The sequence below is a fragment of the Galeopterus variegatus genome, unplaced genomic scaffold (genome assembly GCF_000696425.1).
Source record: "Galeopterus variegatus unplaced genomic scaffold, G_variegatus-3.0.2 Scaffold14507, whole genome shotgun sequence".
Taxonomy (NCBI): Eukaryota; Metazoa; Chordata; class Mammalia; order Dermoptera; family Cynocephalidae; genus Galeopterus; species Galeopterus variegatus.
Genome location: NW_007740618.1, coordinates 25,213 through 40,508, shown reverse-complemented (window position 1 = coordinate 40,508; position 15,296 = coordinate 25,213). Strand labels below are relative to the sequence as shown.

The window sequence follows — 15,296 nt, the reverse complement described above, 5'->3', positions numbered from 1 at the left end:
GAGCGCCGCCGCGCTTCCCAAGCGGCACACTATCCAGTGCGCCACCGGGCCGGCCCCAATTATTTATTTTAATGATGACGGTGGTTTCTCTTTGATTTGGTCTAATACTGTGAATTTTTAAAAGAGGCAGGTTTTATGTTACCTCATGCAACAACGTGGTCAGTAGAAAGAAAAGAGGATTTTGTGAGTCTCTGCCAGTGACTGTGGTCTCTGAACCTCAGTTTCCTTATTATAAAGCAGTGGACAGTAACAGTACCTTGCAGTGTGGTGGTGATGTAAGGGTTAACAGTTATTGTGTATACAGCATTTAACACAATTCCTGAATCACAGTAGGCATGTGACAAATGTTACCTTTGTATTATTATTAACCTCAATATTTTTATTACTAGGAATAATGGGAACCAAGTGCTTACTTGGTGCAAAGGGCAGAGTGACCACGTTACCTTTATCTAGGTAGCACAGCATTATTGAATTCTGGTGCCAGATATTCTGAATTAGAATTCTGATTCTGCCCTTAACCCTAACCCTAATCCTAACTCTAACCCTAACCCTAACTCATCTGAAATTTATAAGAAAGAAAACCAAATGTTCCTCCCATTTGCCTCCGTGGAAGGGACTACATCTTGCAGTAAGTGATGTGGGTTTGACTCCATCTCAGCAAGAACACTGTACCCCACAGGCTCACTCTAGATAGACTCCAGCTTACTTGTTCTGAGCATTTCCTAACTTGCCGAAGGGGTCCCCAGCCTGCCCTCCATCCCGTGAATATGTACAGATAGCCATCCAGGCCAAAAAGAAGTTGTTCATCATTATGATTTGAGGCAGGTTCTTCTATTTCCAAGATGACCCTGGAACAGAAAAAGAAACTATGCATTAGGCTTTGACATAAGCAGATGCTGTATCCTCTTGAGACACCCAGAAATGACTGGTGTATGCACCAAGATCTGCCACACCAGCCAAGACCCATTTCAGAGTGTCCAGGATGACAAAACAGAGCTCTGGGGCTCTGAGAGGGCTCTTGTTTCCTGGCATGACTCCTTCATGGATTATTCTTCTTTCATACCATGACTTCACGTGATGTAAACAGAGCCAGGGTAACAATCGCCCTGTTCTAGGGCCTGCCTTACTCTCTGCTGTCCCAAAACTCTCAGTCCCTTTCTTTGAGCGACTTAGCAGGGGTTAGTCTATCAGTGCAGCATGCTCTTTCCAGTCCTCCCACCTCTCTATAACGGGAAAGAGACAAGGCAGAGAGGAGAAGGAAGAAAGGCAGGGTGGTAGAACGGACAGAGCATGAGCTTGGGGTCAGTTAGAACCAAGTCCTCATCTGACCATGCATCAATAGCTTTGTGGCCTTGTGCCCCAGCCTCCTATGAGGACAAGAAATCCCACATTCAAGAAAAAGGGTCCGGATCTAATGGCCACACAATAATCATAGGCTGCTATTATATTTAATATATTGATATTATCCATCATCTTTTCTCAAGACTTTGTGGTTGCTGGCCCTTTCTTACCCTCTGTAAAGACAAGAAACCATGGATCTAATTAGGGTAACTGTAAGGTGGTGGCTGTACCCCATAAAGACCCTTGACTCAAGAGTCTAACTTAGGCTGTGCTCATTAATCAACAATGACTCCTTTCTTGATGTTTTAAGCTAGTCCTCCAAAACCAGTTAAGTTCCCCACTATCATTTCAAAGGACTGATTGGCATTATTTCAGAATACAGTATAAAGTTGCAGATTCTCATGGTTATGGCTCACCTCTCTGATTTGGGGTCTGCTTTGATGGGATCAGCCCGAGAAACCTTCGTCTCACTAATCCGGATCTTTTCTACCTTCTTTTTGCCAAGGCATGAATAATAAATATAGAACTTGTGGTTGTGGTGGAATTTGGGATGAAAAACCAACCCCAAGAAGCCTCTCTCATCCCCAATCCATGGAGTAGTCAGAACGATGCTCCTGAGGTCCAAGAACGGTTGCTCCAGATGGCTCCCATCTGGGAGGTAGACCCACACCACTCCTACCTGCTCAGCAACAAAGAAGCAATGGGTGCCATCCCCAGCATGGACCATGGCAACGGGGTTCCTCAGCCCGTTGGCCACCTCAGTCAGGCAGAGTTGCAGGCAGCCCTGATGGTCCTTGGCCACCACACCCAGGTCATGGTTGAGATGGTCGTTCCTCAGGACATTGGGGAAGCAATAGCCTTTGTCAGGAAGATTGAGGAGGTGGCAGAAGTGGGCACCATCCTTTTCATGGAACTCCTGGAGGCCATGACCTTTGGTCAGCAGGGAGATGGCAGAGTGGCAGTTAGAGTGGAACGCAGAGCAGTAGTCAGAGCAAAGTCCAGGAAGCTTCCGGAGAGGCGTCAGAGGGTTCTCAGCATCGTAGAGGTGGGCTGCATAGGGTGAGCACTCCTAGAAAAGAAAAGAAAGCCCAATCTCAGCAGTCAGACTGGCCACAGTGGGGCTTGTCTCAATTTTTGAGCAAGAAGAAATTAAAAATGGTCTAAGAAAAAATTAGTATTCTGGAGTTTTTGTTACCAACTACTAGTAACTCACTTCTTGTCTCTCGAGGGTTCGGATCCCACATACAGACCGGTTCCCGCTCACTGGCTGAGCGAGGTGCAGGGAGCAACACCGAGGGTTGCGATCCCGTTGCCGGTCCCGGGCCGGTACGGGCGTGACACTGAGGGTTGCAATCCATTGCCGGTCATGAGAAAAGACAAAAAGGAAAAAAAAAATTAGTATTCTGGAGTTTTTGTTACCAACTACTAGTAACTCACTTCTTGTCTCTGTGACCCAAATTTTCTACCCAGTTAATGCTCCTAGAAGGCAGAAGGGAAAAAAACTCTCGTATTCCCTGTACCGTCTCTAACATTTCAGCTTAGTTCTTGCCACTTTAAGTTTTATTACATGATGAATGAATATTTTGTAACAGGAAATTTTACCAAATTTCCCAATCTTTCCCTTTTTCATAAATGATGTATCTGCAAGATTTTATTTCTTTATACAAATCTGAAGCAATTTGGCAAGTTTCATGCTTGTTAAAACTGGACGTTGGGAAAGCTGCAGCCAGATGGTGGACTAGAAGTGCCTGGGGTGCATTCCCCCCACAGAAAAGGACCAGAACAGCTAGCAGACAGCTAAATATTGATGGGAGCATGTGTGGGAGAGTGTGGGGGTGCAGCAAGAGACTGGTGAGTCCCTACAGAGCATGAAAGCCCAGGATGGTGACACAGAGAGGAGAGACACAGGCCTCAGCCACCATGTCTCTGACACCAGGCACAGGAAGAATTTCCCCTTGCAGCAGAAAGGTAGGCAAAGGACCCCCACCAACCCCACCCTCACCACAGAGACCCACAGACCCTCTGGCAAGCCAGGTCTAGAGAAAAGTGTGGGGAGTGGCCTAGACTACACATACTGCATTTCTCTAGAACACTAGCACAAATGGTGCACTCCACACCATCCACTCTCGTGACCCAAGAAGATTCAGGACAGCATCATCTTGAAACCAGAGCCTCTACAGGAGCACTCCCTGCCCTGCGGCCAGTAGCCATGGTGCTTCCCCAGCCTTAAGGCTCTTCCCTGCCCCAGCACAACCACAAGAGAAGCAACAATACCCTGATCCTGGCAGCTTGAAGCCTGGGCTCACAGCAGCCATGACTCTAGTTGTGCACTCTAGGAAGCCAAACCTAGTCCTGTTGAACTAACACACCTTTATGTCACCAGCAAAAAATCAGACAGGCAAACCTTCCTCAGGCAGACCACCCCCTATTCCTCCCCTTACCCTCCAGCCCCAACAACTGAGTCATGTGTGCCTGAACCCTCAAGCCAGAAAACAGCTCACGGGTCTCTACCCTAATGAATATGTCCTCAGGCTGGTGGAAATAAAGTGCATCCCTCTCCTGGGGAAGTGGGCAGTTGGCTCCACCCTGAACAGCACTGCCTGAAAGCCTCGCCAACAGTCCCGGAAGCAGCTGCTCCAGCTCCCTCACTGTAGGCCTGCCTAGTGGCCCTGCCCTCTACCCAGAAGTGGCTGGACAGGCCACTTCACCACAGACCTGCCAAGCAGCTCTGTCCACTTCTGGGGAAGAACCAGATGGGCCCCCTCACTGCAGGACTGCTAGCTGCCCTGCCCACTGACTGGAAAGAGGCTGCTCAGCCCCCTCCCCACCTAGCAGCACTGCCCACCACCCAGGAAGTATCTGGATGGGCCCCCTTACTGCAGCCCCACCTGGTGGCCTCACTCACTTCCTAAGAAGCAGCTCTGGCCTTGGCTCTCCAACTCCTGAACCACAGAAGGAAGCATGACCTCACACTGGGCCCCAAGAACTGGCACAGCAGATGGACCACTAGCAGACCTGCACTCAGCTAGCTGAGCCAAAGCATGCCCACATCCAGGCTCAGAAAAACAGCTCAGCTGTCATACCGCTGGAAGACCTACCCCTGAGTCTTTGAGCCATTACTTGCACATGCATCTGAATAAGAGACCATGTGGCTGATGTGCCCTTGGTGGGCCTACTCCTGGTCAGAGAAGCAGCACAGTGACCCTGCCACTGGTAAACCAGTGCCAGAGACCCTGACAGGCCATGCCTGCACCCCAAACCTGATAATCAATTCAGCAACTGCATCCCAGCTCCAGAGATGACTGACCACAGAGTAAATGTGCACACCCCCAGCCTGTGAACCAACCCAGTGATCCCTCCCCCTGCAAAGCCATGCCACCACCACCACAAACCTCCAAAGCATAGGCCACTGAGTCAATTGCAGACATAATGAAAGTGGATTATAGGTGAAGAAACCACATAGAATCTATACTACTGCATCTATATGGAACAAAACCATTGCACTGTACCCAATCAGCACTCTAAGACACATTTGCAGGTGAAAGTCTTTCCCCACACAAGCCACTCTACAAAATTCAAAAAGAAGGCTGTTCCACCAGATCCATAGATATCAATGCAGGGAAGCAAGAAACATGAAGAATCAACATAACATGACACCACAAAAAAAAACAAAATCATGCTCCAGAAACTGATCCCAAAGAATTGAAAATTGCCAACTTGCCAAAAAAGAAATATAGATTAATGATCTTAAGGAAACTCACTGAAATACAAGAGAATACAGACAAACGGTTCAGTGAAATGGCAGAAAAACAATTCATGATCTGAATGAGAAATTCAACAAAGAGATAGGTAACATTAAAAAAAAGCAGAAATCTTGAAATTGAAGAATTCATTGAATGAGATAAAAAAACACATCTGAGACTACATCAAGCAGAATAAAGAATTTCTGATCTTAAAGATAGCAGTTTTCAAATAACACAGGCATCCAAAAGAGAGAGAGAGAGAGAAAGAGAAAGAATAAAAGAGAATGAATAGAGCTTTCAAGGTGTATAGGATACTGTTAAGTGAAAAAATATTCAAATTATGGGCATTCCAGAAGAAGAAAACAAAAGGGACATTGAAAACCTATTTAAAGAAATAATAACTGAAAACATCACTAATCTTGGGAAAGATGTGAACCTCCAAATTCAGGGAGCTTAACTGTCCCCAAGTTGATTCAAGCCCAAATAGGTCATCCCAAAAACACATCATAGTCAAACTATCCAAAGTTAAAGACAAAGAGAATTCTAAGAACAGCAAGAGAAAAACATCAAGTCACTTGTAAGGGAAGCTATTAATAGACTAATTGATTGCTACTCAGCAGAAACCCTATATGACAGGAGGGAATGGGATTATATATTCAAAGTACTGAAAGAAATAAACTGCCAGCCAAGAATATTATAGCACCAAAGGTATCCTTCAGAAAAGGAGAAATAAAGTCTTTATCAGACAAGCAAATATTAAGGGCATTCATCACCACCAGACCATCCCTACAATAACAACTTAGGGGGAGTCCTACATCTAGAAGAGAAAGAATAACAACCACAATGAAAACACCTGAAAATATAAAACTTACTCATACAGTAGATACATAAATTAGAGAGGGAAAGAAATCAAACCTATCAATACAGAAAACCACCAGACCACAAGGATAAACATTAACTGAGGAAGAAAGGAACAAAGGACACAAAAAACAATCAGAAAACAACCAACAAAATGAGGAGTAAGACCTCACATGTCAATAATAACCTTGAATGTAAATGGATTAAATGCTCCAATTATAAGACAAAGACTGACTGAATGGGCAAAAAAACATGAACCATCCATATGCTGCCTACAAGAAACACACCTCACCTACAAACAAAACACAGACTGAAAGTGAAGGAATGGAAGAAGATATTCCATGCAAATGGAAAACAAAAGTGAACAGGAGTAGCTATACTTCTATCAGCTAAAACAGACCTTACATTAAAATCTGTACAAAGAGACAAAGAAGGGCACTGTATAATAATAAAGGGATCAATACAGCAAGAAGATGTAACAATTATAAATATATATGCACCCAACACAGGAACACCCAGATATATAAAACAATTATTATCAAATCCAAAGGGAGAGATAAACAACAACACAATAATAGTTGAGGACTTTAACACCCCTCTGTCAGTACTGGAGAGGAAATCATCAAAGAAGCATTGGATTTAAATGGCACCACAAACCAGATGGACTTAACAGACATACATGGAGCATTTCATCCAACAACTGCAGAATACACTTCTTTTCATCAGCACATGGAGATTTCTCTAGGATTGACCATATGTTAGGCAAAAAATAAGTCTCAACAAGTTCAAAAAACTTGAAATCATATTGAGTATTTTTTCTGACAATAATGGAAATTTAGATATCAATAACAAGAGGAACTTGTGAAACTACACATACACATGAAATTAAACAACATGCTCTTGAACTACCAAAGAAGAGATTAAGAAGTAAATTTTAAAAAGAATGTGAAACTAATGAAGACAGAAACACAACATACCAAAACCTACAGGATACAGCCAAGGCAGTATTAAGAGGAGAATTTATAGCAACAAACACATCAAAAAAATAGAAAGATTTCAAACAAACAGTCTAGCGATGCATCTCAAGGAACTAGAAAAGCAAGAACAAACTAATTCCAAAATAAATAGAAGAAAAGAACTAATAAAAATCAGAGCAGTGATAATTGAAATTGAGACTAAAAATACAAAAAATCAATCAAACAAAAAGTCGGTTCTTTGAAAAGATAAAGAAAACTGACAGACCACTAGACAAACTAACCAAGAAAAAAAAGGCAAAAAACCCAAATAAATAAAATCAGAAGTGCAAATGTAGACATCACAACAGATAGCAACAAAATACAAAGGATCATCAGAGACTATTATGAACAACTATATGCCAATAAACATGAAAATGTAGAGGAACTGGATGAATCCCTGGACACGTATGCCCTACCAAGACTGAACCAAGAAGAAACAGAAAATACAAAAAAAACCCCAAAAAACAAAAAAAATCAAACAGTAGCATTTCTATATACCAACAATGAACTAGCAGAAAAAGAAACCAAGAAAGCCACCCCATTTACAATAGCAACAAAAAATAAAATAAAATAAAATGCCTGGGAATTAATTTAATCGAGGAGGTACAAGATCTCTACAATGAAAACTATAAAACACTGATTAAAGAAATTAAAGAAGACATAAAAAAATGGAAAGACACCCCATGCTGATGGATTGGAAGACTCAATATTGTCAAAATGACCATACTACCCAAAGCACTCTACAAATTCAATGCAATCCCCATCAAACTACTAATGACATACTTCATAGAAGTAGAAAAAACAATTCAAAAATGTGTATGCAATGACAAGAGATGTCGAAGAGCCAAAGCAATCTAGTCCTAAAGGAACAAAGCAGGGGGTATCCCACTCTGACTGCAAAATATACTACAAAGAGACAGTAATCAAAACAGAATCGTACTGGTTCAAAAACAGACACATAGATCAACGGAACAGAACACAGAATTCAGAAATAAATCCACGCATCTACAGCCAACTGATTTTTTTATAATTTATTTTTATTAGCATATTCATTGTTACAAATCATACTTATTCTTTATGCCCCTTATCCAATCCCCCCTCCCGCACCCCCTCTTCTCACACCCCCTCTAATAACCATAGATTTGTTCTCTCCATCTGATAGATTAACTATCCACTGTTGGTTTGTTGCCCAGATGATCTGTCCAGTACTGAGACAGGTGTGATCAAGTCCTCCTGTATTACTGTAAATCAAATTTCTTCTATTACTCTGGAGTATGTTTTGTGGAGAGAAAGGACCTCTTCTGTTTTTTTTTTTTTTTTTGCCTGTAAATCAAATTTCTTCTATTACTCTGGAGTGTGTTTTGTGGAGAGAAAGGACCTCTTCTGTTTTTTTTTTTTTTTGGTCTCCACTGGTGCCTCTCCTTGTGTCAATGCAGTCGAGAGTCTGGCATGCCATCTGCACAGTGGCTGTGACTGCTGCTATAGAGTCTAGCTGATTTTGTGGCAGCTATGGCAACTGCGGTGGCTATGGTGGGCTACCAATGTGAAAATGGTGTTTTTGTTGTGCTCTTTACCTGGTTGGAGCTGGATTCAGCTTCCCTAGCTCCATGCCTCAGGACCCCACTGGGGCCCAGGGAAGTGGCAGCACCTTGCCTATTTGTGGCTGGGTTCAGCTTCCCATGGCTCTACGCCTCAAGCCCCCAGCTGGGCCCCAGGGTGGTGGCAGCAGCTTGCCCAAAGGTGTCTGTGTTTGGCTTCCCCTTAGCCAACTGGTTTTTGATAAAGGTAGCCAAGAACATACATTGGGGAAAGGACAGTCTCTTCAACAAATGGTGCTGGGAAAACTGAAGATCCATGTGCAGAAGAATGAAACTAGACCCCTGTCTCTCACCATATATGAAAATCAACTCAAAATGGATCAAAGACATAAATGTAAGGCCCCAAACTATAAAACTCTAGAAGAAAACATAGGGGAAACACTTCAGGACATAGGCCTGGGCAAAGGCTTTACTTCAGAAGCACAGAGAACAAAAGCAAAAGTTAACAAATGAGATTATATCAAACTAAAAACCTTCTGTACAGCAAAGGAAAGAAGTAACAGAGCAAAAAGACACTCTGCAGAATGGAGAAAATATTTGCAAACTATGTATCCAACAAGGGATTGATATCTAAAATATGCAAAGAATTCAAACAACTCAATAGTGAAAAATGAATAATCCAATTTTAAAATGCGCACAGGAACTGAACTGACATTTTTTGAAAGAAGACATACAAATGGCCAACGGACATGAAAAAAAGCTCAATGTCACTAATCACCAGAGAAATGCAAATCAAAACCACAATGAGATATCATCTCACCCCAGTTAGAATGGCTATTATAAAAAAGATGGAAAATAACAAATTCCAGCAAGGATGCAGATAAAGAGGAAATCATATACATTTTTGGTGGGAATGTAAATTTGTACGACACTATGGAAAACAGTATGGAGGTTTCTGGAACAACGACAGATAGAACAGATACAACTAACAATTATATAGAAATATAAGGAGACTACAGTGCACAAAGCACTGGGTACCTTTTTTATTTTTTTCCTTCTTTGTCTTTTTGTACTGACCGGTAACAGGGTCGCAACCCTCGGTGTTGCGCCCGTACCAGGGACCAGCAACAGGATCGCAACCCTCGGTGTTGCGCCTGCACCGCGCTCAGCCAGTGAGCGGGAACCGGTCTCCACATGGGATCCGAACCCTCGGCGGGAGCGCCACCACGCTCCCAAGCAGCGCACTATCCAGTGCGCCACCGGGCCGGCCCAGCACTGGGTATCTTTGAATAGCTAGTCAAGATGATGTTGAATGTTCTAACACAAAGAAGTGACAAACGACTGAGGTGACGGATATGCCAAGCACCCAGATATGATCATTACACACAGTATGAATGTACCCAAATGTCATACTGTACTCCATAAATATATACAGTTCTCATGGGTCAATTAAGAAAAATAAATTAAAAACAGAAATAGAAGAAGAATAGTGGTTACCAGAGACAGAGAAAGGGAGTGGAGAGGGGAGGCTGTGGAAAGGTTGGTGGACTGGTACAAAGTTACAATGTTACAATTAGAGAGGAAGAATAAGTTCTGGGGTTCTAGGGTGACAATAGCTAGTAATACTGCATTGTGTATTTCAAGAGAGCCAGAAAAGAGGATCTTGGATATAACCACAAAGAAATGAGAAATGTTTAGTGATAGATATGCTAACTACTCTGATTAGATCATTATACAATATGTGCATGTATTAAAACAACAAACTATACCCCACAAACATTTACAATAAAAAAAGAAAAAGAATAAAAATAAAAATAAAAATGTTTTACTGATCAATAAAAAAAAAACTGGGTGTTGGATATACAGTGTTAATTATTTAATTTTCTTTACTTTTCCATAGTTTTGAAATATTTCACAATTAAAAATAAAATTTATAAAATAGACATTTGACGTATTACTCCCAGAGATTAGGCGTCTAGTAATTTCTTCACTAATTTATTAAAAATACTTATGTGTATTATATACGAAGCACCATGCTAGAGGCTATATAAATTTGAACGGTGACTATAGGGCAATATGACTGCTCTTTACACAAACATAAGAGGACCTTGTGCCCAAAGGAGTATCTGCTATTCGGACCTCCCTAGACTATAGCATTTTTTTAGGAAGAAAATAGAATATTGTGTGCAGACAAGCAACTCCCAATAGGGATGAAATACAGAGACAACTGAGATTGGGAAAGTAAGAAAGGTTGGCTAAAAGGGTATTGTTTGGGGCCATGCAGTATAGCAGAGACCACTGTCCCAAGAGCCCCCTTCTGATCACTAATGGCTCTCCCAAGCCAGCTGGCCTGAGCAGACCAGTCCCACACACCTCTGTTCTCTCACCACCTCATGAAGGGACAAGCAGCATTTTTCATGTGTATGTAACTTCCCTGTCCTCTCTTACTTCCCTTTTGTAGCTTGCAGAGCAAGCTCTTAGTTATTGGGAAGAAGGGAAGGAGCCCAGAGATTCACAGCGTCTGTCCTTGGGCAGTCTATTTTGGTTTAGGATACTTGTCAGAGCTGCTAACAAGAAGCAAAATGACCCGCTCTTGAGTGTCACCTCATGATGGAGTTTGGATGTGTTGTCCCCTCCAAAACTTATGTGGAAATTTGATCTCTAGTGTACCAGTGTTGGAAACTGATTGAGTCATGGGGGTGGATCCCTCATGAATGGATTAATGGTCTCCCTGGGGGAAGAGGGGTGGTGAGTGAGTTCTCACTCTATTAGTTCCTGCGAGAGCTGATTGTTTAAAGGACCCTGGCATCTCCTCTCTGTCTCTCTGTCTCTCTCTTGCCATGTGATCTGCTTGTACCCGCCTGCTCCCTGCTGCTTTTCCACCATGAATAGAAGCAGTCTGAGGCCCATGCCAGATGTAGCTGTCCCAGAATTGTAAGCCAAATAAACCTCTTTCCTTTATAAATTACGCAGTCTCAGGTATTTCTGTTATAGCAACACAAAACGGATGAAAACAGAGAGTAACAGGGAGGAAGCTGGGAACTTAAACATTTGAACTCACGCCCAATGGTTAATAATTGTACTGTGCCTAGGGGTGAGGTGAGGTCCAAAAGAGAAGTCAGCTTCTCCCCACCAAGCTTGTGGGAATTTGACTTATCCTTCTTGGAGGTGAATATAGAATTATAGTGTGGAAGAACCAAGTACAGGCTCTTGGGAGAATAAGCAGGTGAGGACGGGAGTGAAGAAAAGTGAAACTTGCAAGGAAGCAATCTGCTTGAGAGCCACGTGTGTGCGCTCCAGAATTTGAGGGCAAGAAACCAAAGCACAGACAAGGTTTCTCTGGTTTCACCCTTCTATGATTAACACACACACACACACCTGCCCTTGCCCTTGACATAAACATACCTGCTACTTGGCAGCTGGGAATTCTCAATTGGCTGGAAGTGAGTTTCAGGAAGTGAGTTTTACCAGCTTCTGTCCATTCCCCTCCCTTTCCTTGGGCAGGGCATTTGTGAAAACAGACAGTAGAGCTGGACCAATTCCAGTTCTTCTCTGCTTGCTCCCATTTCCATTGGAATCATTTTATTAATAGGCCAGGACTGCCAATGTCATACTACATATAATTTACTACTGTGTGTGATCAGTTTTCAGGTGGTAATGAGACATTTTTTGTTGAGAACTGGAGGTTTAGTGACTGATATCCAGAATTCTCTTTCTGGATGATGGGGGATCATGATATCTTAGGCTGTTTGGGGGATTTCTTTGTATGCAAGAAAACAATGAAAATCAGTAGAATGCAATATAGGGTTTTTGGTGCAAAATAGTTCCCTTATGAACTGCAGGTTGCCAAAAAGAATTCTTGCTTTCCACAAATGTACCAAATTTCAGGATTAGAGTTTGTTCTATTTTTATCAAGGTTTTGAAAGTCAACATGCTCCAGACTGTCTTTCTTCTAACTTGTTCTGATCATGGTCTTCTCCATTTCAGTTTGTGGCAACTTCCACCCTTCAGGACAAAAACTTGGAACTTCTTTCTCTTGTATCCCATATCTAATCTGTTAGGAAATTCTGGGGCTTTCAAAATACATCTGAAACCTGACCACTTTTCGCCACAGCCACTGTCACTGCCCTTGCCCAAGCCACTTTCATCTTTGTCTGGATGACTTCAAGAGCTTCCTATAGGTTCTCTACTAACTTTTGGTCTCTCTTCCACGGCAGCTGGAGTCATCCCAGTTAACTACAAATCAGTTCACAGCAGTCTCCTGCTCAAAACCTTTCCACGGCTCCCCATTTCACTCAAGTGAAAGCCCAAGTCCTTACAATCACCTGTGAGGCCCCACATTACCTGGCCCTTCATGTCACTCTGTCTCATCTCCTACTACTCTCCTTCTCTGTTGCTTTGCCTCACACAGATTTGTCACCTCTCTTCCCCTGGGTGATGGAGCCACTAAAGGATTACTCAAAGCCCATCTCTTCTGAGCAGCAAGAGACCCGAGGGGGTTAATCTCCTGGAACACTCAAGAGCATGGCATTCCTCCTTCCTTGGGAAATTAACCATGAATTGGGGTTCTCTCCCCACATTTATTTTCCAGACCAGGAAGTTTGGAGTCATCCCAGTTAACTACAAATCAGTTCACAGCACTCTCCTGCTCAAAACCTTTCCACGGCTCCCCATTTCACTCAAGTGAAAGCCCAAGTCCTTACAATCACCTGTAAGGCCCCACATTACCTGGCCCTTCATGTCACTCTGTCTCATCTCCTACTACTCTCCTTCTCTGTTGCTTTGCCTCACACAGATTTGTCACCTCTCTTCCCCTGGGTGATGGAGCCACTAAAGGATTACTCAAAGCCCATCTCTTCTGAGCAGCAAGAGACCCGAGGGGGTTAATCTCCTGGAACACTCAAGAGCATGGCATTCCTCCTTCCTTGGGAAATTAACCATGAATTGGGGTTCTCTCCCCACATTTATTTTCCAGACCAGGAAGTTGCAGAAAAAGAACATAGGTAGGGTAATAGTTTAACAACAGAGGCTGGTGACAAGCAAAGTGACATTCCATACTGCAATTTGCGAAAGGTTAAGTCATCCACCAACAAGCTTGATCTTAGCAAACACTGTTTTTCCCTACAGCAATTTCACAGTATCTTTACATATCAATAAGTAACTTGTCTGTCCTTGAGCCAGCAACCTTGCTTTGTTACAATTCTTTATCTTAAACAGAGACTTTTAGCCTGGGGAAAGTTTCCTGTCTTTTGCAAGGGTAACATTTTACATGTACTTTTTTTTTTTTTTTCCTTTTTGTCTTTTTTCGTGTCCGGCAACGGATCGCAACCCTCAGTGTCGCGCCCGTACCGGACCGGGACCGGCAACGGGATCGCAACCCTCGGTGTTGCTCCCACACTTCGCTCAGCCAGTGAGCGGGAACCAGTCCGTATGTGGGATCCGAACCCTTGGGGGGAGCGCCACCGTGCTCCCAAGCGGCGCACTGTAGCAGTGCGCCCCCCGTCCGGCCCCTTTACATGTACTTTTAAGAAGTTAGGCTAAGCCTGAAACTACAGGGAACTAGACTTTGTGAAATATATTTGCTTTATAAATGTAAGTATACTCCACATTTCTCATTCAGTCTGCTTCAGCTATTTTGGCCTCCGTGATGGTCCACAAATACTCCACGTAGGCTCCCATTTCTGCACCTTAGTGCAGGCTGTTCCCTCTGCCTGGAAGTCTGTTCCTGGAAGTCTCCCTCACAGGATCCTTCTCCTTCAAGGATATGTGCAAACACCACCCTATTTAAGTTGCATCTGCATGCCTCATTCTCTGACCGTCTTTTATCTTTTCCCAGTAACTATGTTTGGTCACCTATGTAAATATTAATTATTAATATATTTCATTGTTTTTATTGTCCATTGAACTTTTCTTTTGTTCACCAATGCGTTCCAGCTCTTAAAAGAATGCCCAGCACAGGATAAGTATTTGATATTTACTGAATGAAAGGAGACATGTGTTTACTTAACTCAGGATAATCCTCTTACAATAACTAGGTTTTAAACTAGATTTTTTTTGAGAATGATACATTGTAATCGAATTAGCCCTGATTTGGTATTTCCAGATACCTTAACTAGAATGGCACAGTTGGGATTTGACGGTGATTCTGGTAAGGGACATGTTGGACTAAGAAAGAATTGTTTATTCTTGTTTTTTATAGGTTTTTTGGGGCGGCTGATGGGTACAGAATAGTCTGTTCTTGAAGCTAGACAAACCCAGGTGCTTTACTCCACTTAACTTTCTGGAATCACGTATAAAGAAAGAGGAAAGCGACTCTCGGGGTTCCTGGAGTGAGGATTGTGGAGTCCGTCCTGGACGCGGAGGAGCGGCCCGGCCGGCTCCGCCTTCGCTGTCCCCGCGGAAGGGCAGGGTGCACGGCCCGCGACCAAGGTCGGGGGGCCAAGAGCTCCTCGGGAGGCTGCGTGCACACTTGTAAGCCTCTTTTTCGGTTTTATTTTTACTGTGGTAAAACATACAAAACATAAAACCTAACACTTGGGTCATTTTGAAGTACACTTTTTTCTTTTACACAGTAGCAAGTTACCTGTGAGTTCTGACTTAGAATTCGGACAACGGCAGATGGTGAAAGGCGAGCACGTGGGCAGCTCCTTCCCCAGAAACTGTCGGATCGGGCGAGGGCCCACGCCCCGCAGGAGGCTGCAGCTCGTCGGGCCGGCCCCCACCGCGGTCCTGAAGCCGGGGCTCATTTCCCGACAGTTCGCAGCCTCACCGCGCCGAAGTGCCCAAGGCGGCGCTCGGCT

The 15,296-nt window shown here is 43.3% G+C and overlaps 1 protein-coding gene across 1 annotated transcript in view; it reads right to left on the bottom strand.

The window, feature by feature from the left end:
• The window catches only part of LOC103581985 (HHIP-like protein 2), a 17,261-nt gene extending 2,019 nt beyond the window's left edge, over window positions 1-15,242 (bottom strand). The window contains 5 exon segments of the mRNA XM_008563677.1: window positions 707-760; window positions 762-848; window positions 1,758-2,410; window positions 14,787-14,995; window positions 15,080-15,242. Coding sequence (XP_008561899.1) covers window positions 707-760; window positions 762-848; window positions 1,758-2,410; window positions 14,787-14,995; window positions 15,080-15,242 — 1,166 coding nt within the window.
• Window positions 15,243-15,296: the final 54 nt, after the last annotated feature.